The sequence below is a fragment of the Bactrocera oleae genome, chromosome 5 (genome assembly GCF_042242935.1).
Source record: "Bactrocera oleae isolate idBacOlea1 chromosome 5, idBacOlea1, whole genome shotgun sequence".
In the NCBI taxonomy this organism is placed as follows: domain Eukaryota; kingdom Metazoa; phylum Arthropoda; class Insecta; order Diptera; family Tephritidae; genus Bactrocera; species Bactrocera oleae.
Window position 1 is genome coordinate 1,974,063 of NC_091539.1, and position 18,599 is coordinate 1,992,661.

General features: G+C 31.8%; 1 protein-coding gene and 1 long non-coding RNA gene across 8 annotated transcripts in view; one reads left to right on the top strand and one right to left on the bottom strand.

Annotated features, from left to right (window-relative positions):
- Positions 1-18,599, top strand: part of LOC106621223 (uncharacterized) — a 64,547-nt gene that overhangs the window by 32,621 nt on the left and 13,327 nt on the right. Inside the window, exon 1 of one of the 6 annotated variants that reach the window (XM_036359416.2) lies at positions 5,818-6,419. The exons of the other annotated variants lie outside the window; for them this stretch is intronic. Within the exon in view, the coding sequence (XP_036215309.2) occupies positions 6,208-6,419 (212 nt within the window). The 5' untranslated portion in view covers positions 5,818-6,207. Of the gene's footprint in view, positions 1-5,817; positions 6,420-18,599 lie in introns of those variants that run through there. 6 annotated transcript variants of the gene reach the window in all.
- Positions 9,647-11,609, bottom strand: LOC118680306 (uncharacterized). 2 transcript variants are annotated; one of them, XR_004975835.2, is made up of 3 exons: positions 11,465-11,609; positions 10,076-10,958; positions 9,647-10,019 (listed from the first exon to the last, which is right to left on the bottom strand). It is a non-coding gene; the product is annotated as an uncharacterized lncRNA (long non-coding RNA). The 2 variants fall into 2 exon arrangements; XR_011396435.1 differs by lacking the exon at positions 11,465-11,609 and having other exon boundaries at positions 10,076-11,341.

An 18,599-nucleotide genomic window follows, 5' to 3' on the forward strand; every position in this document is an offset into this window, starting at 1 on the left:
TTTTCAACAGCAGCTGAGTACTCGTATAATATGAAAATAGAAGATAATAAATAAGCAACTTTAGTCAACTTCTATCAAAATGGATTTATCAGTAACGCAATAAATCCTTCTAAAGCCGCTAATATCGTACGCAATATTCGTCGGCCTTCGTTAAATGATATGAAATATGCATTAATTCAATACATTATTAAAAACGCCAGCAGATAATTCTAAACGCTCAGCCGCAAGCTTTGCGCAAATAAAAGCAGGGTTGAAATCGATATACGTACTTCGCTACTCAACCTTTGGCAACATTGAATTAAAGCATTCATTTACATTCTGTGGCATTGTTTGTTGTAGAAATCTACAAGCTCTACATGTCTCATCGTGGCTTGTTAAAGCCTTACGATAAATATATAATATAAGGGTTGTTTGTGCACCCTCAACTTAAGTGCCCACATAATTGTCTAGCTGACTTTCAAACCAAAGCGCACACTATCCATTAAAAACCTATATCAGCCGCGCACCAAGTCGGGTCAAGCGAGCCAGTCCACATTTGACCAGGCATTTGCTAATACGCTTAAAATGTCGCATATTGCCGCAACTATTACCTACGTTTTTATATATTTAATAACTTTTTTTTTCTTCGTTTTCCTTTATTGCATTTAATGCTAAACAAGCGAGCAATCGTGTGCGTTGGTTGGATTTTAGTTTGCTCACCACGGGGCTGTTAGGGGTTAAGGGTAAACGAACCTGTGTGCATGAAATAGCATAAAAAACGCTGCACTTCCGTTTTAATTCACGGCAGCACCAATCTAGTGTTTTTATTGTTGTTTGGTATTCGGTTGGGGCCCGCCTGTCTGTCGTTTATCGTGCAACTGGCTTCGACAGGCTGCTTGCTACATGCTCGCCTGTCATTTGCTTGTGGTGTGGCGCTATTATGCATTTCCATTGCTATTTCATAGATTTCCTCCCCCAAATGCAAATGCAGGAAAAATTCTTATAAATAAAGGCACACGAGTTGCAGCATATGTCGCGACCAGCTGGCTCCAAAAATATTCTACGCGCATACATACAAATATATACAAATTAAGTACTGAAATATTCATTTATTTGCTACAAATGTACTGCTACTAAAGAAAATTACTGCAAATGCTGGGGAAACTTCGATAAAAGCATGCCAACATGCAATTAGGGTTGCCAGAGCGGAAGTGAGAGTTGTTTACATGGCGCAGGAGTGGTGGCTAAAATACGAGCACATACATACATAGAAATTTAAAGCAGTAATTTGAAGGGAAATGAAAAAGGAAATAGATGTTTGAGTTGCTTAAGGTAAAGTGCTTAGACTGAATGAAAAAGTGTGGGCTAGTTTTTCCGCTGAAGTAAGCGTATTTAGTACGTGGTCGGTGTGGTATGACATGGCAAGAAATTCAAATTAATAGATTTGTGTATATTTTTTTTTTAGTTTTTGTATCAAAACCAACTTTAAAAGTTCTAAAAAATTTATTTTATATTAATTTCTTTATTATGCACTGAATTTGTCCTAAAATTAATAACACTTTGAAGGAAACGCTCTGAATTTTTGCACACGTTCATTGCTTTCCAAGAAGCTGCCTATTTGTCAGAACCGTCAATATCAGCCCACTATAGCATATAGCTACCATACAAAGTGATCATTTAAACTCAAGATAAAGTTTTTTTTATACACTTTTGTGCTATAAGAAATGCGCCTATTGGAGAGTATTATAGTTGAAGTAAACATTTTTCTTGTTTTTAATTAAGTGTTTTCTTTGTGCAATTTTTGGCTAGTCATATTGGCTACAACAGCTTCAAGTGGGTACTTCATTTGTTTTGGTTAATCGCTTTATTGCTTGATTGTTTTTTTTATCTTTTTTTGACGAAAGAAAAGTAAATAAAAAACAAATATGTTCCTTAAACAAAACATCATAAAGTTAATTACCGCTTACAATAAAAAATATTGTGCTAAACTTGTTTAAAAAGTATGCTTGCTTCGCTTGCTTGTTTTAATTACTTTCGGAGCTGTATAAGTCAAACTATTCAACTGTTTCCAAATGTCATTGCAAATAATATCTTGGTAAACTACATCATTAAATCAAATTTATGTAATTATAGCTGATCTAACCGCATGATCCAACTTTTTCTTAAATGTATAACGCATGAAAGCTGGCGACACTTGTCATACACGCCGAAAATCATGAATTACTGCATTTACTATTTTATTCATGAATATCTACTCTCAGCGACTCACTGTCATTAAGTCAACAACACACAAGCGGGTAAATTTTGTTTGTTTTGGACTTCCACGCTCACATTTTTAATTGCTTATAGTGAAGCGCGTGTGCGGTTCTCAGTCATTTTGCTGTCATTTAAGCGTAGAAAAACTTTGTACTTTGTAGTTTTAGCAAAAAGTGCAATAAATACATATATGCGATTCATGCAATTTGTTTACAATTTTAACAGACACACGCGCATATGTGTATTTAGCTCGAGCGCAATCGGTCATAAAGCGTACACTAAAATTACGCTCGTAATGAAAAGGAAAACCAAGAAATGTGCGATCATTTATCTTACGTCATTTTGACGGAGAAATTTCTTATTAAGTTAATTACATATATTGCCACTGACGGTAATACTTAAATTATTAAAGTTGTAAATGTTATTAGATTCATTATTGTATGTTTTGAACTTGCGAACACACTCATGCGCACAAATATTTTAAGTTCGAAACTTCACATTTTTATTGCAAATTGACATTCATGCCGCTCATTAACCGACAGCAGTGACAGTGAACGTTGAAACAATAATAAAGGTTGTAATTATAAAAAAATATTGTATATGCAAAAATAATAAAAAATTTTAACTACAAAAATTATAAAAAAAAGTAGTAAGCTTTAATTAAACAGGTTTCCAAGCAAATTAAATGAATGATGATTAATTTACTTTTAATTTTAACAGCACCGTTTTTAGGCAAGAAATGTTTAATTTTGCCCGTTTTTTTTTCGATGAAAATGTTGTCTCATTATATGACAACATTCTATATATGCGCCATTACGCTGTGTAAACATGCTCCATTTATTACATGATAAAAGTACAACAAATCTGGCCACCAACTCATGCGCATTTTGTTTAGAGTTTAGAAAAACTTGATTTAAAAAAAAATAACTATCAAGAAATATAAATAAACATACGTTGGCCAAGTCGCACACGAACGTTTTGAGTAAGGCAGAAAATGTTGCAATTTTTACTGGTTAGGATGTAACGTTCCGAAAAAAGAACAAAAGAACTTGAAAAAATGTTGAAAAAAAAACACGAAAAGTTGACAGCCTGCGCATAGGGTAAATGCATTTTTGTGGAAAAAGAAACCGCTATACGTCAACTCTATCAAAAAAAAATGTATCAAAAATTCATTTTGTAAAAAAAATAGAACCATATGATCACAAAATATTGTCCCAGCAGCAAACGAAGCTTTGATCTGTCAACAAACAATTATCGATAACACCAAGCTTACAATTAATCGATAATTTCCTGCAAAAGCACTAGAAATGGTAATACATATTTACCTCCACAATACTAAATCTAGCTGCTGGCATAAGTATATTCAAAGCTAAAATCTATTCGTGCATGCCATAAATTTGTTAATAAATATTAGGCAATGCACTAATCGATTATAAACACCCGTTTAACTTTCGTTATAATTATGTATGTTTAAATTTACATTATCTGTCGGCGAGCCGCCCAATTGTTTACGCTGCACAGTATAATTTAATGCATTACAGGGTACCGGTGTGTTGCATTTTCGCTCAGATGTTAGAAATAAGGAAAATATTTGCAATTTGTATATTTTTGCTTTTGAAAAGAATCGAGCAGCTTTGTTTATGTTTGATTTTGAAGTTAGCATGCATAGCGCAGTGCATGAGTGCGATTGCGTATGAGTAATCAAACATTGACAGCTGTGCCGTTTGTTATTGACTTTTGACAAATATGAAAAAGGTTGCAAATAGTTTGTATAGAAATTGAAACTACAATATCAACTGCATTTAGTGCACATTAATTATAGCAATTTGCAATAACGGCGAGAGTGAAATTGAGAAGCGCGTGAAGTGGTTAAATAGGAAACGCAAATTACAACTGAAATTTGATATTAGAATTAATTGCAATTGTAAGAGCATAAAAGCTACAAATACTTTGCCACTATACTTTTGTTTACAAAAGTTTGAAACTGAAATTCTGCATCAATGAGGAAATGGCGAGTAATCTGAAACTAATTGACAGCCTGACAAGCAAATTGTAAGCTAAATTTTAGCGAACAAAGCATTATACCTATAATATAATTATGTGATGGACTTTTTTATAATAACTCTTTTTATCAAAACAATTTAATGTTTCAAACTCAAGCTGCAAATGTAAATAGCTTTACTTCTTTGGAGTTCCTTTGACAGAAAAATGTATTAGTTCGTGACGTCATAAAAGATATGTGCGAAAATTTTAATTTGATCCGGTAGCAATTTCGGAGTAATGAGCTCATTTGTAAGCATTTTTTAACTTAGTGTAATCGGTTTCCAAAACTTCAAACGCGTTCTTCTCGGAACGCTGTTTTTAGAGTCGGTGAGGAAAGTTTCTCCGAAACGGCTGTACCGATCGACTTGAAATTTTCACACGACCTTTTTAGATATAATTGTTAGGTAATGATTGAAGAAATCATTTTTTTTGTGAAGTCACCATTTTGTAAAAAATAAAAATTTTGACTAGTCCTTGGAAGATAACCTGTATTCACCTATTGTAATAATAAATTTATTTGGCTCGCCGCACTTTGCCGCTCCTCTGCTGTCAGCGGCCTTAACGGTTGAATCCGCTACCGTTGCTAATTAACAACTCGTTAAATATTTGACTTATCAGCTTTTGTAGATTACTTTTCGCAGACAGTTAAGCGGGTTGAAGCGCTAGTAGGCGGACGAAATGTATACGGTCATTAGTGGCTTAGCGTGTATTGGCGCCCTCGCAACAGCTGCGTGCTGTCAATGCATACAGCTGATTCAGTTATTCAACAGCTTTAAGGTTTGAGGTGTCTGTGTTATGCAGCCAACTTCACCACTGGCAACAGCAACAATTATTAACTGGTTTTGTGATCACAAAGCAGTGTGGTGTGTAAACTTGCATTTTTTGTGATAATTCTTCTCGCATTTTTCACTTATCGTCTTTTACGCTTATTGTCGTATGCTTTCTTCATACACTACTGCTTTCATACATATGTTTGTGTGTTGTTAATTTTTTTTTAAATTTTTGTTTTATTGTTTTTACTTAGTTGCTTCATCAAATGCCGTGTACAACTCGCTTGATATCCCACAGCATTCTTTAGTCAGCGCTGCATTGGGGCACTATTTACCTTCGCGTGTGTTGCCAGAGCGGCCGATGTTTGTTTTGGTGTGCACCTTCTCTTTTTCTTACTCTAACACATAACGCAAACATGCATACTTACAACAATAGCTACGCTTAACAATTTTTTATTGCTGCTCTCGCGTTTGTATACGTAAGTGATAGCTGTGTGTGTATGTGTGCGCTTATTTACTAAATTTCCAATGAGTGCAGTTGTGGTTTACAATCAACAAAGAGCCGGTAACGTGGCAAGTTACAGGCACTCGTCACCTCGATTGATTTTTTTATTATTATTTACCTTGTGTGTCTGTATATATCCTTACTGCTGCTTTTAGTCTTATATACCTCTGCATTATATGCTTTTTTTATTGTACTTAATTCGTATGCAGCCATGCGCTTGGCAGTTCGGTCTCAACAGTCGCGTGCGTCGTAACGTCGTATGTGGGGCGCGTGGATTATTTGGAGAATATGCAATTTTTTTACGGTACAAACGCACACATACAATAGGCTGTACATGCATTGTTGTACATATATATGCGTATATTGTATTTAAACAGCGTAAAATATAATTTTCGAACGGTTTGAGTGTGTCAAATCAGCAGAAAAGAAATTCTTTATTAATATATTTCCTGCATACGAACAGTGTTGAGTAAAAATAAAGCGTTAAAGTGTGACCATTTAGCTGTAAAAAAATATGGCAAACACAAAGAAGCGCCACCAGTAAAGATTTCTTTGCTTTATTGTTTTGTTTCGTGTGTGAAAGAGTGCAAAGGCCTTGCGTATACCACAAAAGCGTTAAAATATTAAGAAAACAGTAGCGCGTTCAAAAGTAAAATGTACTCGAACAACACCTCGCTGTTGTGTCTGATGCAGAGCGTTGCCGCAGCCACCACGGCCAATGATGCCACAAGCAGCCGCAACCACAATTCGAGTGCAGCCAAAAACAAAGGCAATTTTAGGCGTCGTGGCAGCTGTGAGGAAGCCATAATAACGCATCAAAAGTTGCCTGCAACGGCGGAGCGGCGTAGGGGTGTACTCTTGAGAAGGTAGACACGAAATTCATCTAAAGTAGGCATACACAAAGCAAAGCTACATAAAATTAAGTCAAAAGAACGTACAAGTATTGGAAAAAATGTATAACTCGTTTATATGTACGCACGTGTTAATGTGTGTGTGTGCATATATACACATACATATTTATTTATAAATGTATGTGCTTCAAGAGCATAACAATGTGAACCATTAATTCGGATTCCTAACCTCACCTAACAAACATAGCTCTGTGCACATGTATGTATATTTGTGTGTGTATTATGAACTAAGAAAAACTTGCTCAGTGCTCTGCGGCAATTTTTATTTTTTTTTGTTGAAAATAAATGCATATCTATATTTAGTTGTTTAGTTGCCTGTGGGCATAAATAAATTTTGTTGAATAAATTAAATTAGGCATGAATTTGTGCAAGTGGCTAGAGCGAAATATATTTATTAATGAGCATACTTATATACGAGTACATACGTATGTAGATTTGTTTATTTTATTTATTGTAGAACTTAAATAGTTTTATTGTGTCTGCAATTATTCATTAGAAGAAAAACGTATTTTTTTATTAGCGCATGTGTTTTATTCTAATTTAGCAACGATTCACACTGCTATAGAAAAAAGTTATATGGCAATGTTGTAGGTAATGAAAAGCTCTATAACTGTTGTGTACAGACTTTTTTCTCAAAACCTCAAAATTTATGTGAAAAATTCAAATAAACAAGCTTTTGGGATTTTTATTTTTATCTTGTACAGAAATTTTTTTTCTTTCACGAAATTTGGAGTAAACTTACTTACTTCTATCCCAAATACACTGTATTTTTTTATTTAAAATAATAAAGTGCAAAACTTATTTTGACTTAAAATCGAAAAAAAATACAATTTTCAATCAAAAAGTCAAAATTTCAGATTTTTTAAAAAGTCAGAAGGCTTTATATTTGTTGAGATCTCTACTTTTTGGCAGTATAAAAATTATAGACATTACTATGTATGGCAAATTTTGCAGCAAACGCAAAACAAGATCTCAGAAAAAGATTCAAAACAGCTTTTTTTACGGCAGCAACTACAAAATAATAGGTGGTTGAAATAAAAAAGCGGCTTCGTATCGTTTTTCAGCTGTTTAATGGGTGATTTTTTTACATCTTCCATTATAGAATATAGCTGCCATATAAACTGAACGATCGAAATTAAGTGTTTGTATGAAAAATGTTTTTATTTGATAAGATATCTTCACGAAATTAGGCACAGATTATTGTCCCAGGTAACGCTATAATCTTCGAAGAAATTATTCAGATCGTACAACTATTGCATGTGCATACACACATACATAGCTGTCATACATACTGACTGCTCAATATCAAAATAAACAGCTTTGCATAATCGTTTATGCTTTAAGAATTGCAGCTGTGTAGGGTATTATATTATTATCAGCCGAAGCTAACGTTTTTTCATTTAAATCGCATAAATTTTTACATCCCTTCTCATAATCACTTAATTTTTATTTTTAACCAGCCACTTTGCATATTTTTTTAAATAAGTGCTAATTCTACTTTGCCACCACTAAAGTAGCATTTCTTTCATTAACTTTGATTCGCACACATCTAGGCCCAGAAGTTATCTACTTCACCAACGTCAATACGTACAATTGACATTTCCTGTCTTCTTCGCTTATTTTTACACTCATTTCCACTTTTCTATATTATTTTTGACAGCAAATTCCCAGCACAATTATCTTACCTTTGTTTACTTCTTCTCTTTTATATGATTATTTAACTTTTCTAACAAAAAAATTATAATTATTTGCTGACTTCAAATTATATTATTTTTATGTAAACTTAATATGTAAATATTGCTTATATGTTATTTGTACTTCTTCACCTCACAGCTGCCACGCACATAAAATATGCAATGAACTCATTTTTATGCCAGTGTGCAGTTGCGAATATTTTCATATGCTTCCTGCTGATATTCCGTTTCCTCGCGCAGCACTCTTTGCCCACACGCTTGTTGGTATATATTATATACATTTATATCTTCCGAAGTCAATGCCATTGATCATTATTGCGGTTACTTGCCGCAGGCACAAATTTACCTTTAAATTTTTTATTCACCTTCACTCCAATCCATTCGTATTTCATGTGCTTGCAACACTCTTATGAGCATATGACTATCGCTGCCACACGATTCCAAGACACGCGTAACCACTTTTGATATTGCTTTGTCAATACCTGCATATAACTCTGAAATTTATGATGTGCCAGCTGTTTGAGCTACACTTGTGTTTCTATTTAATTTTTTTTTAATAAAATAAAATAATAATTTTACTAGTTTATTATGATAACAAAAATTCTTTAGCAATAAACAATTTAAAACACAATGTATGTCCAAGCGCTCTCAAACTGTCCACTATCTCTCTTTGCTGTTTTGTTTGTAAACAAAGGCGAGCTCAAATCTACTAAGTCAAACTGTTAACTGTCATTAAAAAAGGAAATACATTGAGAGTATCAACAATAAATAAAATGAAGTTACAATAAAATGTTAGCGCAAAGTGCTGCGAGCATAAAATAAAATTAGTTCCATTGATTAATTCGATTTGGTTCAATTATTTGATGCTGGCATACATACATACGGATGCTACCTATTGTATTGTATTTATGCCGTCCTTTTCTGCGCTCCACTATCGTGTAAAACCAGCGATTCCACATCAAAACAGCCGCGTTTGCTCTTTTCTTGTTACGAATCGAGGTCGCCACATGTAGCACGCGGCATCCAATGGTATTGGAGTGGAAACAAACGCTTTGTAAGCGTAAATTCTTAAAGAAATTAAGCTGTGTTGGTAAATGCGTAGTTAGCCAAGAAAAACGTGTAACAAATTATAAATTTCTGCTTGGCCGCATAAAATACTGAATTCGCATAATTATATATTCCTTTGTGATTGTATTAAAGTATTACTGTAAGCATTATTGGGTATCGCCTCGTAAGTTGCTTAAGTTTTCAAATAATTAGCAAAATCGATTATTGCTTCCTGCGTTTAAATGGTTTAAAAGCGCAAACTAAGCGTGAATCAACTTGTTTAAATAGCAAACAAATTCGCGGCATGAATTAATGAACGCAAAAAGTTGTGAAAATAAAGGAAATCAAGTTGCTTGGTAAGACATCACTGAACGAGTGGCAAAAATATATGATTAGCATAATTTAAGTGATTATATACACTTGCAATCCAAAAAAAATGTATTTATTGTAATATTTTCAAGAGACATTTTATTTAATAAATAATGTAGATTTACAGTAATTGATGATTGTTAATTGAATTTAAAAAATCCGCTTGTTTGTTAGACATATTTTTGAACAGTTAAACTTTGTAAATAAAACAAAAATCGTTTTTTTTTTATTTCAAGACTAGAATATCTTTTCTTTAGTAAAAACACATTAGGGCTGTCCATTAATGGTAATGTTAATGCGCGCATGAAACTTTCCTCAATATTTATTATGCTCATACATACATTGTGTGACTTTTGGTTAATTGGGTAGGTGTTTAGGTTAGGCTTATCATAAAACATGCAATTTGTGCTGATCTTACCCTGTGCAGACCGAGTTAATTATTAAACTGCAAATTAAATTAAATTTACTCATTATTACAAAAAAATATGCGCTTTTTCTTACTCATACACTGCATACTATGTTTGCTTGTATGCAAGCAAAATAAATTGCTTTGTAACGGTTTATTGAACTCGCGCAATAAACGCACGCCGGTGCCAGTCACGTTGTCGCCGCCATTATGCCGGCTTAAGCATTAATTTTGAATTTGTTAACATATACGATTTTATTTGTTATATTTTTCTTTTTGTTTTTTGCAAGCTTGTAGTTCATATTTTTTGCAACATGGTGCCAAACAATTCGTTAATTACACTTTTTTTTTTGCTTGTACATCAAGTTTTCTTGATTTCTTGTTTTTTTTTTCTGTGCGTGGCTTACTTTGTGTGCGAAAAGCTTTTATTTTGCCGTTAAATTTTATTTTTTTTACTTTTTACACTACACGCTGGTTTATTCTACTCCCTGCACCCAACGCTACTATTTTTATTTATTATTTTTTTGTTTTTTTTTATTTATTTTATTTATTTTTTTTCATTTTATAATTCGTTGCGATTTTTTCATTAATTCACCGCTTCCAGTTATATTGCTTTGTTGCTTTATTTATTTATGCTTTGCTATTCATCTTCGTGCGCCGCCACTTGTCTTTCGCCGATTGCGCTCAGTATTTTTAATGTTTTGTGTAAAAGTTTATTTTCATTTTACTAGTTTTCAGAGTTGTTGTATTATTACTTTTTAATTTTTGTTGCTACGATTCGTGTCATTTTTTTGTTTATATTCTCCATTGTTTTTTGCTCGCGGCAGCGTTTGTTAAATGTTTCGTTGGTCATAGCGTAACTGCCAAAATTAGTTGCTTTCAGTTTGTGTTCTTTCGCGGCGGTTACAGTTTGCGGTTCGCGTTTCGCAAAAGTGTTTAAAATTTGAAAATTATCTTGCTCGTGTTTCTTTCGATTTCCTGTTTTCAAAATAAATGAAAAAAACCATGTAAACTTCAACTCTGCTATACAATTAATGAAATGTATAGTGAGTGGAAAGTTTCTAGTGTCTTTATGAAAAAGAAATAAACTAAAAAACGTGTAGAAAAATATTAATAGTGAGTGTATAAAACAGTTGTTTGAGCTGGCATTTTTAGCAACTATTGCTATTAAAACTTTGAAAGGATTTGGAGTAAAGTGGTACGCAATTTCAGCGGGCAACTATGCACATACTTTTTCCCTGTACATCAGCAATGATACATATGTATTCATATGTACTTAATTTTTTTTATAAATTATTTTTACCATTCTAATCCCCAATCTACTCACTAGTAACCTTTAAATATAAACTGTTTTGGAAATTAAAAATACTAAGCTTAACATAACCTCACAAAAGCTATTTACACGCTGCGCTGTCATACGAGTGTGGCTTAATTTCGCCATATATTTGAATAGAAATATTTTTTTTGTGAATTGTTCAACCCACCGTGAAGCTTTAAATATGTTTAATAGCCGCCTTTAATTTCAGCAGTGCTCGCAATGGTTTGCTGATTTTCTACAAGCACTTTGACACTTGGCAATGAAATATAAAATTACTACATTATAATTATGTTATAAAATGAACGCACCACTATGTAAATATTTAAGCTCTGTTCACAATACATATCAGTTTAGGGTTGGCGCACACTACTTACGCAAATTAACGGATTGAAATTAGTTTTTTTAGCTTAATTTGTATAAGTAAAATTTCTATTCACAAAAATTTTATAAAAAAGCATACAACGTTTTAAAAAGCAGAGCCCATCACTCATTTGAACACAAGAAAATTAATGTGTAAAAAGCAAATTAGACCACCTGCTACGCAGCTGCCACAATGCATTTGAAATATAATTCAAAACAAAATTTCAAGGTGTTCACCACACATAATACATATGTACATACACATAAACCAAATATAAAAAAATCGTGTGTGAGAAAATTTCATTTTGGTTTACTTCGATTCACGTTTGCATGGAAATGTAGAGTTTTCGGTCATCCATCATCATAAAACGGCATGGCAGCAGCTGTGAAGGTTTTGGGGCAAGGTGAAAACTAACTGTAAAATGAAAAATAGGTTTGCGAAACTTGGCTCGCTAGAGTTATGCCACAAAAAAGTCCGTTAATATGCTGAACTATATTTATACGCTTAACAGGGTATATTAAGTTTGCTACGTAATTTGTAATATCCAAAAAGAAATGTGGGGATACTATAAAGTACATACAAGTAAGTATATATAAATTATCGGCGTGACGAGCTGTGTCAATTTAGCCATGCCTGTCGGTATATACACTTACCCGTCAAGCACTATAGCATATACATATGTAGCTGTCATGCGAATTGTGCGATCATACTCAAGTTCTTATAAAGGGGTATTCTGGTGTAGACGCCTAAATTTTAAGCATTTTTCAAACAACTTACGATAAAAAAATTTTAAAAACATTTTTATTAAACTTATTTTTTTAATGATTTTTATTGACATTTAAAAAATATAAAAAAAATAAAAATTAAAAAATCGTCGAATTACAGGCTTGTGGAGTAGGGGCTGCAAAAAACGGTGCTGCTGGTTGACATGATTCCAACCCTTTTAGTTATCCAAAACAAACAAATAGAAAAACATCTTCATAAGTAAAGTATTTTAAAAAAATGTGAAAAGCTCAAAATATAGAGAGTCATTTTCACCTTTTCGAAATTTGTAAAAATACTTAAAATAAAAATGTTACCAAATCCGTGACAGGCGCGATAGAGAGATTTATGCATAAAACAAATTTTTATCAAATTTCAAAGAAATCGGTTAAGTAGAACTTGGGAAATCATGACCAACCAACTCAAAAAAGTAGTTTCGGGAAAAACGCGTTTAAGGGGTTACAATCACTTGCAAGACCGCAAAAATGCGTAAATGTGCGAATTATATTTGAAGCGTCATTTTTTTCACGACTTAAAAAAAAAAGGAACATAAAGAGAATTTACTGTTTATTTAGAATCAGCGATTAATTTTTAAACATATTGGATGCTCTTGTTCCTATAGCCGATCTACAGAAGGACCACCTGAAAAAGGTGTCTGGCGGTGAGGAAGTTATTTCGGCGTCAAATTATCTGAAACCAAAAGCCAATGAAATTTAGTATTATGATAGATGAATACAGCTAATGATCGAAGCAATAGTGAAATTTTTGATTTTTAAGAAAATGGCGGCTTTCCAAACAAAAAAATTCATGTTTTTTGATCATTTACAATTTAAAGTGGCTTAAAAAATCGAATTTTTTGTCAAACATCTTATTACTTCGTTCATTACCTGAGAAATATACGCTGAAAACAGCGTTCGAGAAAAACGCGTTTAAAGTTTTGGCAGCTGACTACATCAAAGTAAAAAGTTCTTACAGACTCCTTCATATCTTCGAAACTATTTGTCGGATCAACTTGAAATTTTCGAAAAATATTATTTTTTGAAAATTACATGTGGATATAACCTCTTAAAGTTTCATCGTCTGCTAAACCGGTGCAGTTGCCACGACACTAAACTGGCTATAACTTCAAAAATAACTCGCATTTTTTATAATCATTTTAGGGCGATATTTTTGAAGGTCTAAACTTTGCAGATATGCAAAAAAAATTGATTTTTTTCAAATTTCTTCTAGACCAGATGGAAAACTTTTTTATTCGACAAGATTATTCACGAAATTTGTCATAGATTATTGGCGCAGGCAAGGCTAGAGCCTCCGAACTTATTGTACAAATCGGGCTACTATAGCATATAGCTGCCATACAAACTGAAATTGTTCGATCAAAATCAAAATAAAAATCTTTATTATACCTTTTTATACGCTTCTAAGCTAAAAGCAATGCACCTGTAAAGGGTATTAATGCTTCGCTGCAGCCAAAGTTAATGTTTGTTTTTTTTGTTTTTTTACTACATAAATAGTATATTAAGGTTTGTAAATATGTATGTGGCCTTTGGACCTCTAAATATTTCAATTACCGTTTTGTATCGCAAAGCGCAATGAGAAAAAATTTATTATTTAGTACCACACCATATGCAACCTTTCATTAGCTAATGCAATTAACTATTAGCTTGCCAATAAGCAAATATTACATATAACTTATTATTTGCTCTACTTTTTTGTGCATTACGAAAGCTTTTGTGCTGTAATTAAGAAAATGGGTGCAGTGGCAAGAAAATAATATCGATTTGTCTATGTATAATATAATATAATATACGAGTACATATTGCAGGTACATATTACTAAAGGTAGCATGAAGACCCTGTAGCGCAGCAAACTAAAATCAGTGACAGTTACTTTAGAAATAACTGTATTTACTTTATTTAGCTTGAGTGCAATTGAATGTCAATGCTGTAGAAGTGTTTATAATTAAATAAGTTTTAAATTTGTTGTAACTAGGATTTCCTACCGGTAAGCGTTGTGTGTTTATATTGGGTCAATGCTGCGCTGGTTCCAGTTCAATAGCCATTGTAGCTTTTTTTGTGGAAAAAAGCAAAACAATAAACAAAGAGCATAAGACAACAATAACAGCTTTTAGTAGATATATAAATGTGTACTCGTATATATGCATTATAAATCACTTTATGGATTCTGAGTAAATATAAAATTGTATTAAAACAAAATTCCGTACATGCCGCAAGTTAAAAATACTGCAGTACGTAGCATAATAAATAAACTATAACCATATATTTTTTAAAACCTTTTGCTAAAAATCAGTTTTTTCGGTTTTTGCGAAACATATATATAAATATAATTTTTGAAGAAAAAAATTAAATATTTTTCCAATTACACGCGAACAGCGCTGAAAAAAAGTTTGCTCACTGCTGCAGTAATTCCCGCATTCTCGGTAGATCAAACCTAAAAAAATTCTCGTTAAACTAGAATATATTTTCCGCACAAGACCTACGATTGAAAAAAATTTCCAGCGATTTTTTTTTAAAGTAGAATTTTACCCAAAATTTTGTCAGTTTTAGACTGCCATAATGAAATTTTTGATCGGCTTAAACAACTAGTAGGTTGTGTACAGAACATGCAGAAAAAACTTGCTAGTGATTGGATCATTTATCTCGAGTAATCACTGCAGTAAATTTGAAAAATGTAGTTTAGCGAAAAATGCGTTTTAAGGGGTTACTTGGGTTTCGCTGAGCAACACACGCCCTATTTTCAATAATTTTTTTTCATATAAAAAATGAAATATTTTATACAAACTTTTTTATTTGATAAGATTTTGTGAAATTTTCAAAGCAAAATATTCAAAACCCGGTCATTACGACGCCATTTGCAGCAGTTTCTCGGCAAAAAGTTGCTTCCGCGTTGACAGCAGAATTTTTGACAGGAACATCAAAAGTATAAAGAAAAAAAGACGTGTTCAAACTAAGACAATTAACTAGGTACAGAGATGGAGAAAAAAAATATTAAGTGAAAATTGTATTTTTGGCAGACGCTTTTACAAAAACATGCAATTTTTGATGAAAGGTTCTCGTCGATTTTTTTTTAAGTTGTAATTGAATTATATTATTGAGTAGTTCGTGATAAATCTTGACAACCGCTGTATCTCCAAAACTATTACTGGTATCAACTTGAGAATTTAGCACAATATTCTAGAGATATTATAGAATTAATTAAGACAATAATTTTTATTTTTTTTTTTTTTTTTGTTTTTGAAGCCGTGAAACCCATGTAACACTTTAAGATAAACTGAATTAAAATCTGCATTCAAAATTATAGTATGTTTTTTTTAACAGTATAGATTATCAAAATATGAAAAAATCTGTTTTTGCTCTGATTACACGCTAGACGTGCCGGCAAGCAGCGTTGTTCCTTACGGCTGTCTCAAATAACACAAGGCAGCTTTGGAAATTTTAGCAAATTTTGTTTTAAAAATTCAGCTTATTTAGTAAATATTTACATATGTACCGTTATGTATACTGTAAGCATGCATAGTTAATATGCTTGTAACTTCATTTATTTTAATAATATTAAGCGATATGCTTGCTTATTATTATTAATGAAGGCAGATATTCGCAACTTTGCTTTGGCGCGCCTGTTGCTTTTGCAGAAAAAAAACCTGACGTGTTAGCGAAAGCAAGTTGTTAACTTTACTATCGTTGGCGTGGTAGCAAAAGCAATTAATTTTAATTGTGCGCACTCATATATAACTAAATTGTTTTCATATTAGCACTTTGTACGCGAGAGTTGGGAGCAACGAAATCATTAATTTGCAACAACTTTTTCAGCAGAAGTGCTAAATGTTAAATGAAAATTGCCACAAACTAATTACACTAACTAATTATGCAAATAAAGTTTTAAAGTTTACTTTATAACGTACTCTAACAAATTTCCGCAAAGCAGCTTTCAGTTTTTATTTGTTTAGTTGTCATTGCTTTAAAAATAGCATGCGATTTTTTATTATTATTAAGCTACTAAAGCGCTGTGGTGAAAATTGTAAATATTTACTGTTGTTAAATACTGTTTCAAATTGCTTATTTCCAACGCTTTTCAGTAGTTAAATAAGTTATTGTTAATTTAAAGTGCAAATAAATTCCCTATGCCATTGCCTCTCAAACCATACAAGTAGCAGCAACTTGTGCGCAAACTGTTATTCCATCAAAATGCTCTACAATGCAGAGAACGTATATCATATCATATATGAGAACGTATATCATCATATTATATATGATATGATATGCGTTCTCTGTTCAATGTTGTTTTATTGCGTTCAGAAGGCGTGTAAACATTACATTATTATGCGTAAACAACAAACATGTGTACAAGCAAACAAATAAATAACACGCTGCTATTTTTATTAAGCTGCTATCAATTTTATTTTATTTTTTCCTTTTATTATTTTTCACATTGCTTTACATAAATACATACAAACAACACATTTATACACATTTATGGGAGCGTATTTTCAGCGCAACTCGCTGGCTCTTTATTATGCTTATATTTTTAATTGACGAGATTACGATTTTTTCTTGATTTAAATAGTTTAAATATTTCTAAAAAATGATGTTTACCTTAATATTTGCTTTATATGCTACTTTTTACTTTAAATAATCTATGTGAAATTTATATTAATAACAAATATTAGATTTCATCTTAAAAGCATAACATTTATATATTAATTACTTTTGGTTATAATATTTAACTTAAATTGAATTTAAAACACAACCTGTTTACGCCTAAAAGTATGCTTCATTAATTGCTTAACTGCTATAGTACAGCTATGCTTGTGCTTGTGCAGCTGCAATACTAAAATGTACTTTTATTAGTTGATCATAGGCAAGATAAGGCCTTTCAACTTAGTCACAGCCTTAACAAAAATTCACTAAAATATTTATATAGCGCCATGAAGCCTAAAAGTAGGCAACCATTAATGAATACATAAACAAACTGGTATTTTATGTAAATTTTATATATAAAACTTCAGTATATGTGTTATCCTTGGCATAACTAATGTTTGTATGAGCATATATACATATGTTTATGCTAATGTTGTTCACTTATATGTACATAATATATTTCCTACATACCGTAACTTGACGTCAACAGGCATAATGTTCAACCACGCCTTCTAGCAAAAATAAATTAAACTGTCACTTTAAATTCAAGCAGCAGATAATCAGAATTCTTAGGCAAGTGTTGATTTGCGCATTAGGGTCGGTCGCTTTACATATAATATTTAGAAATCTTAAAGCTGGCGCATAATAAAAAATTATATAAATTGATAATTTTATACCTTAGCAAAATTAAATAAATTATTTTTTTGTACATAGTTATAGTAATTATAGTATATACATTTTTTTTAATAAATAATACAAATAATTATTTTTTTGCAGTACATTTGCTATACAACTTTAACTGCGTATAACTTTTAAAGTAATGATTTTATGAAAAAATACACTAAGAGCTTTTTTGTAGAACGGCAAATTTTGTATTCGAATATCTTACTGCTGAAGTTTTAAGTTTACTTGCTTAATGCAAAATATTAAAAAATTTCATATTATACCCTATACATAGAGACATGAGGAAAGTAATACGATTTCGGCAGGGTTAAATTTGAACAAAAAACGCTTATTTGATTAGATCATTTTTTTGGGGCAAAAATCGAAACTTCAAGGGACGTCTGCAAAAACAAAACAAAAAAAAAATAAAAAACAAAAAAAAAATATAAAACAAAAAAAATAAATAAAAATAAAAAAACAAAAACAAAAACAAAAAAAGGCATGTGAAATAACACACACCCTAATACACATATGCATATGTATGTATATATGTAAGTGATACGTAGTAAATAAAATAATTAGCATGTACTTATATATGTATATACACATTTACAATATATAGCACATGCGAGTAAAGATAATACAAGTAAGTGGGCGTTTTTTATGTTTACTTTTTAATAAAATAAAGTCTGTCTCATACTTGTATTTATGAATAAATGCGCAGTCCTTACTCAACAGTGAGATTAAAATTACTTTAATACTAATTAAGAATACTATGCAACAAAAAAAACATAGCAGTCAACCAAATATACTTATATCCGTGTGTATGTATTAACGGTGGTTTTTTTTTTCCTCAG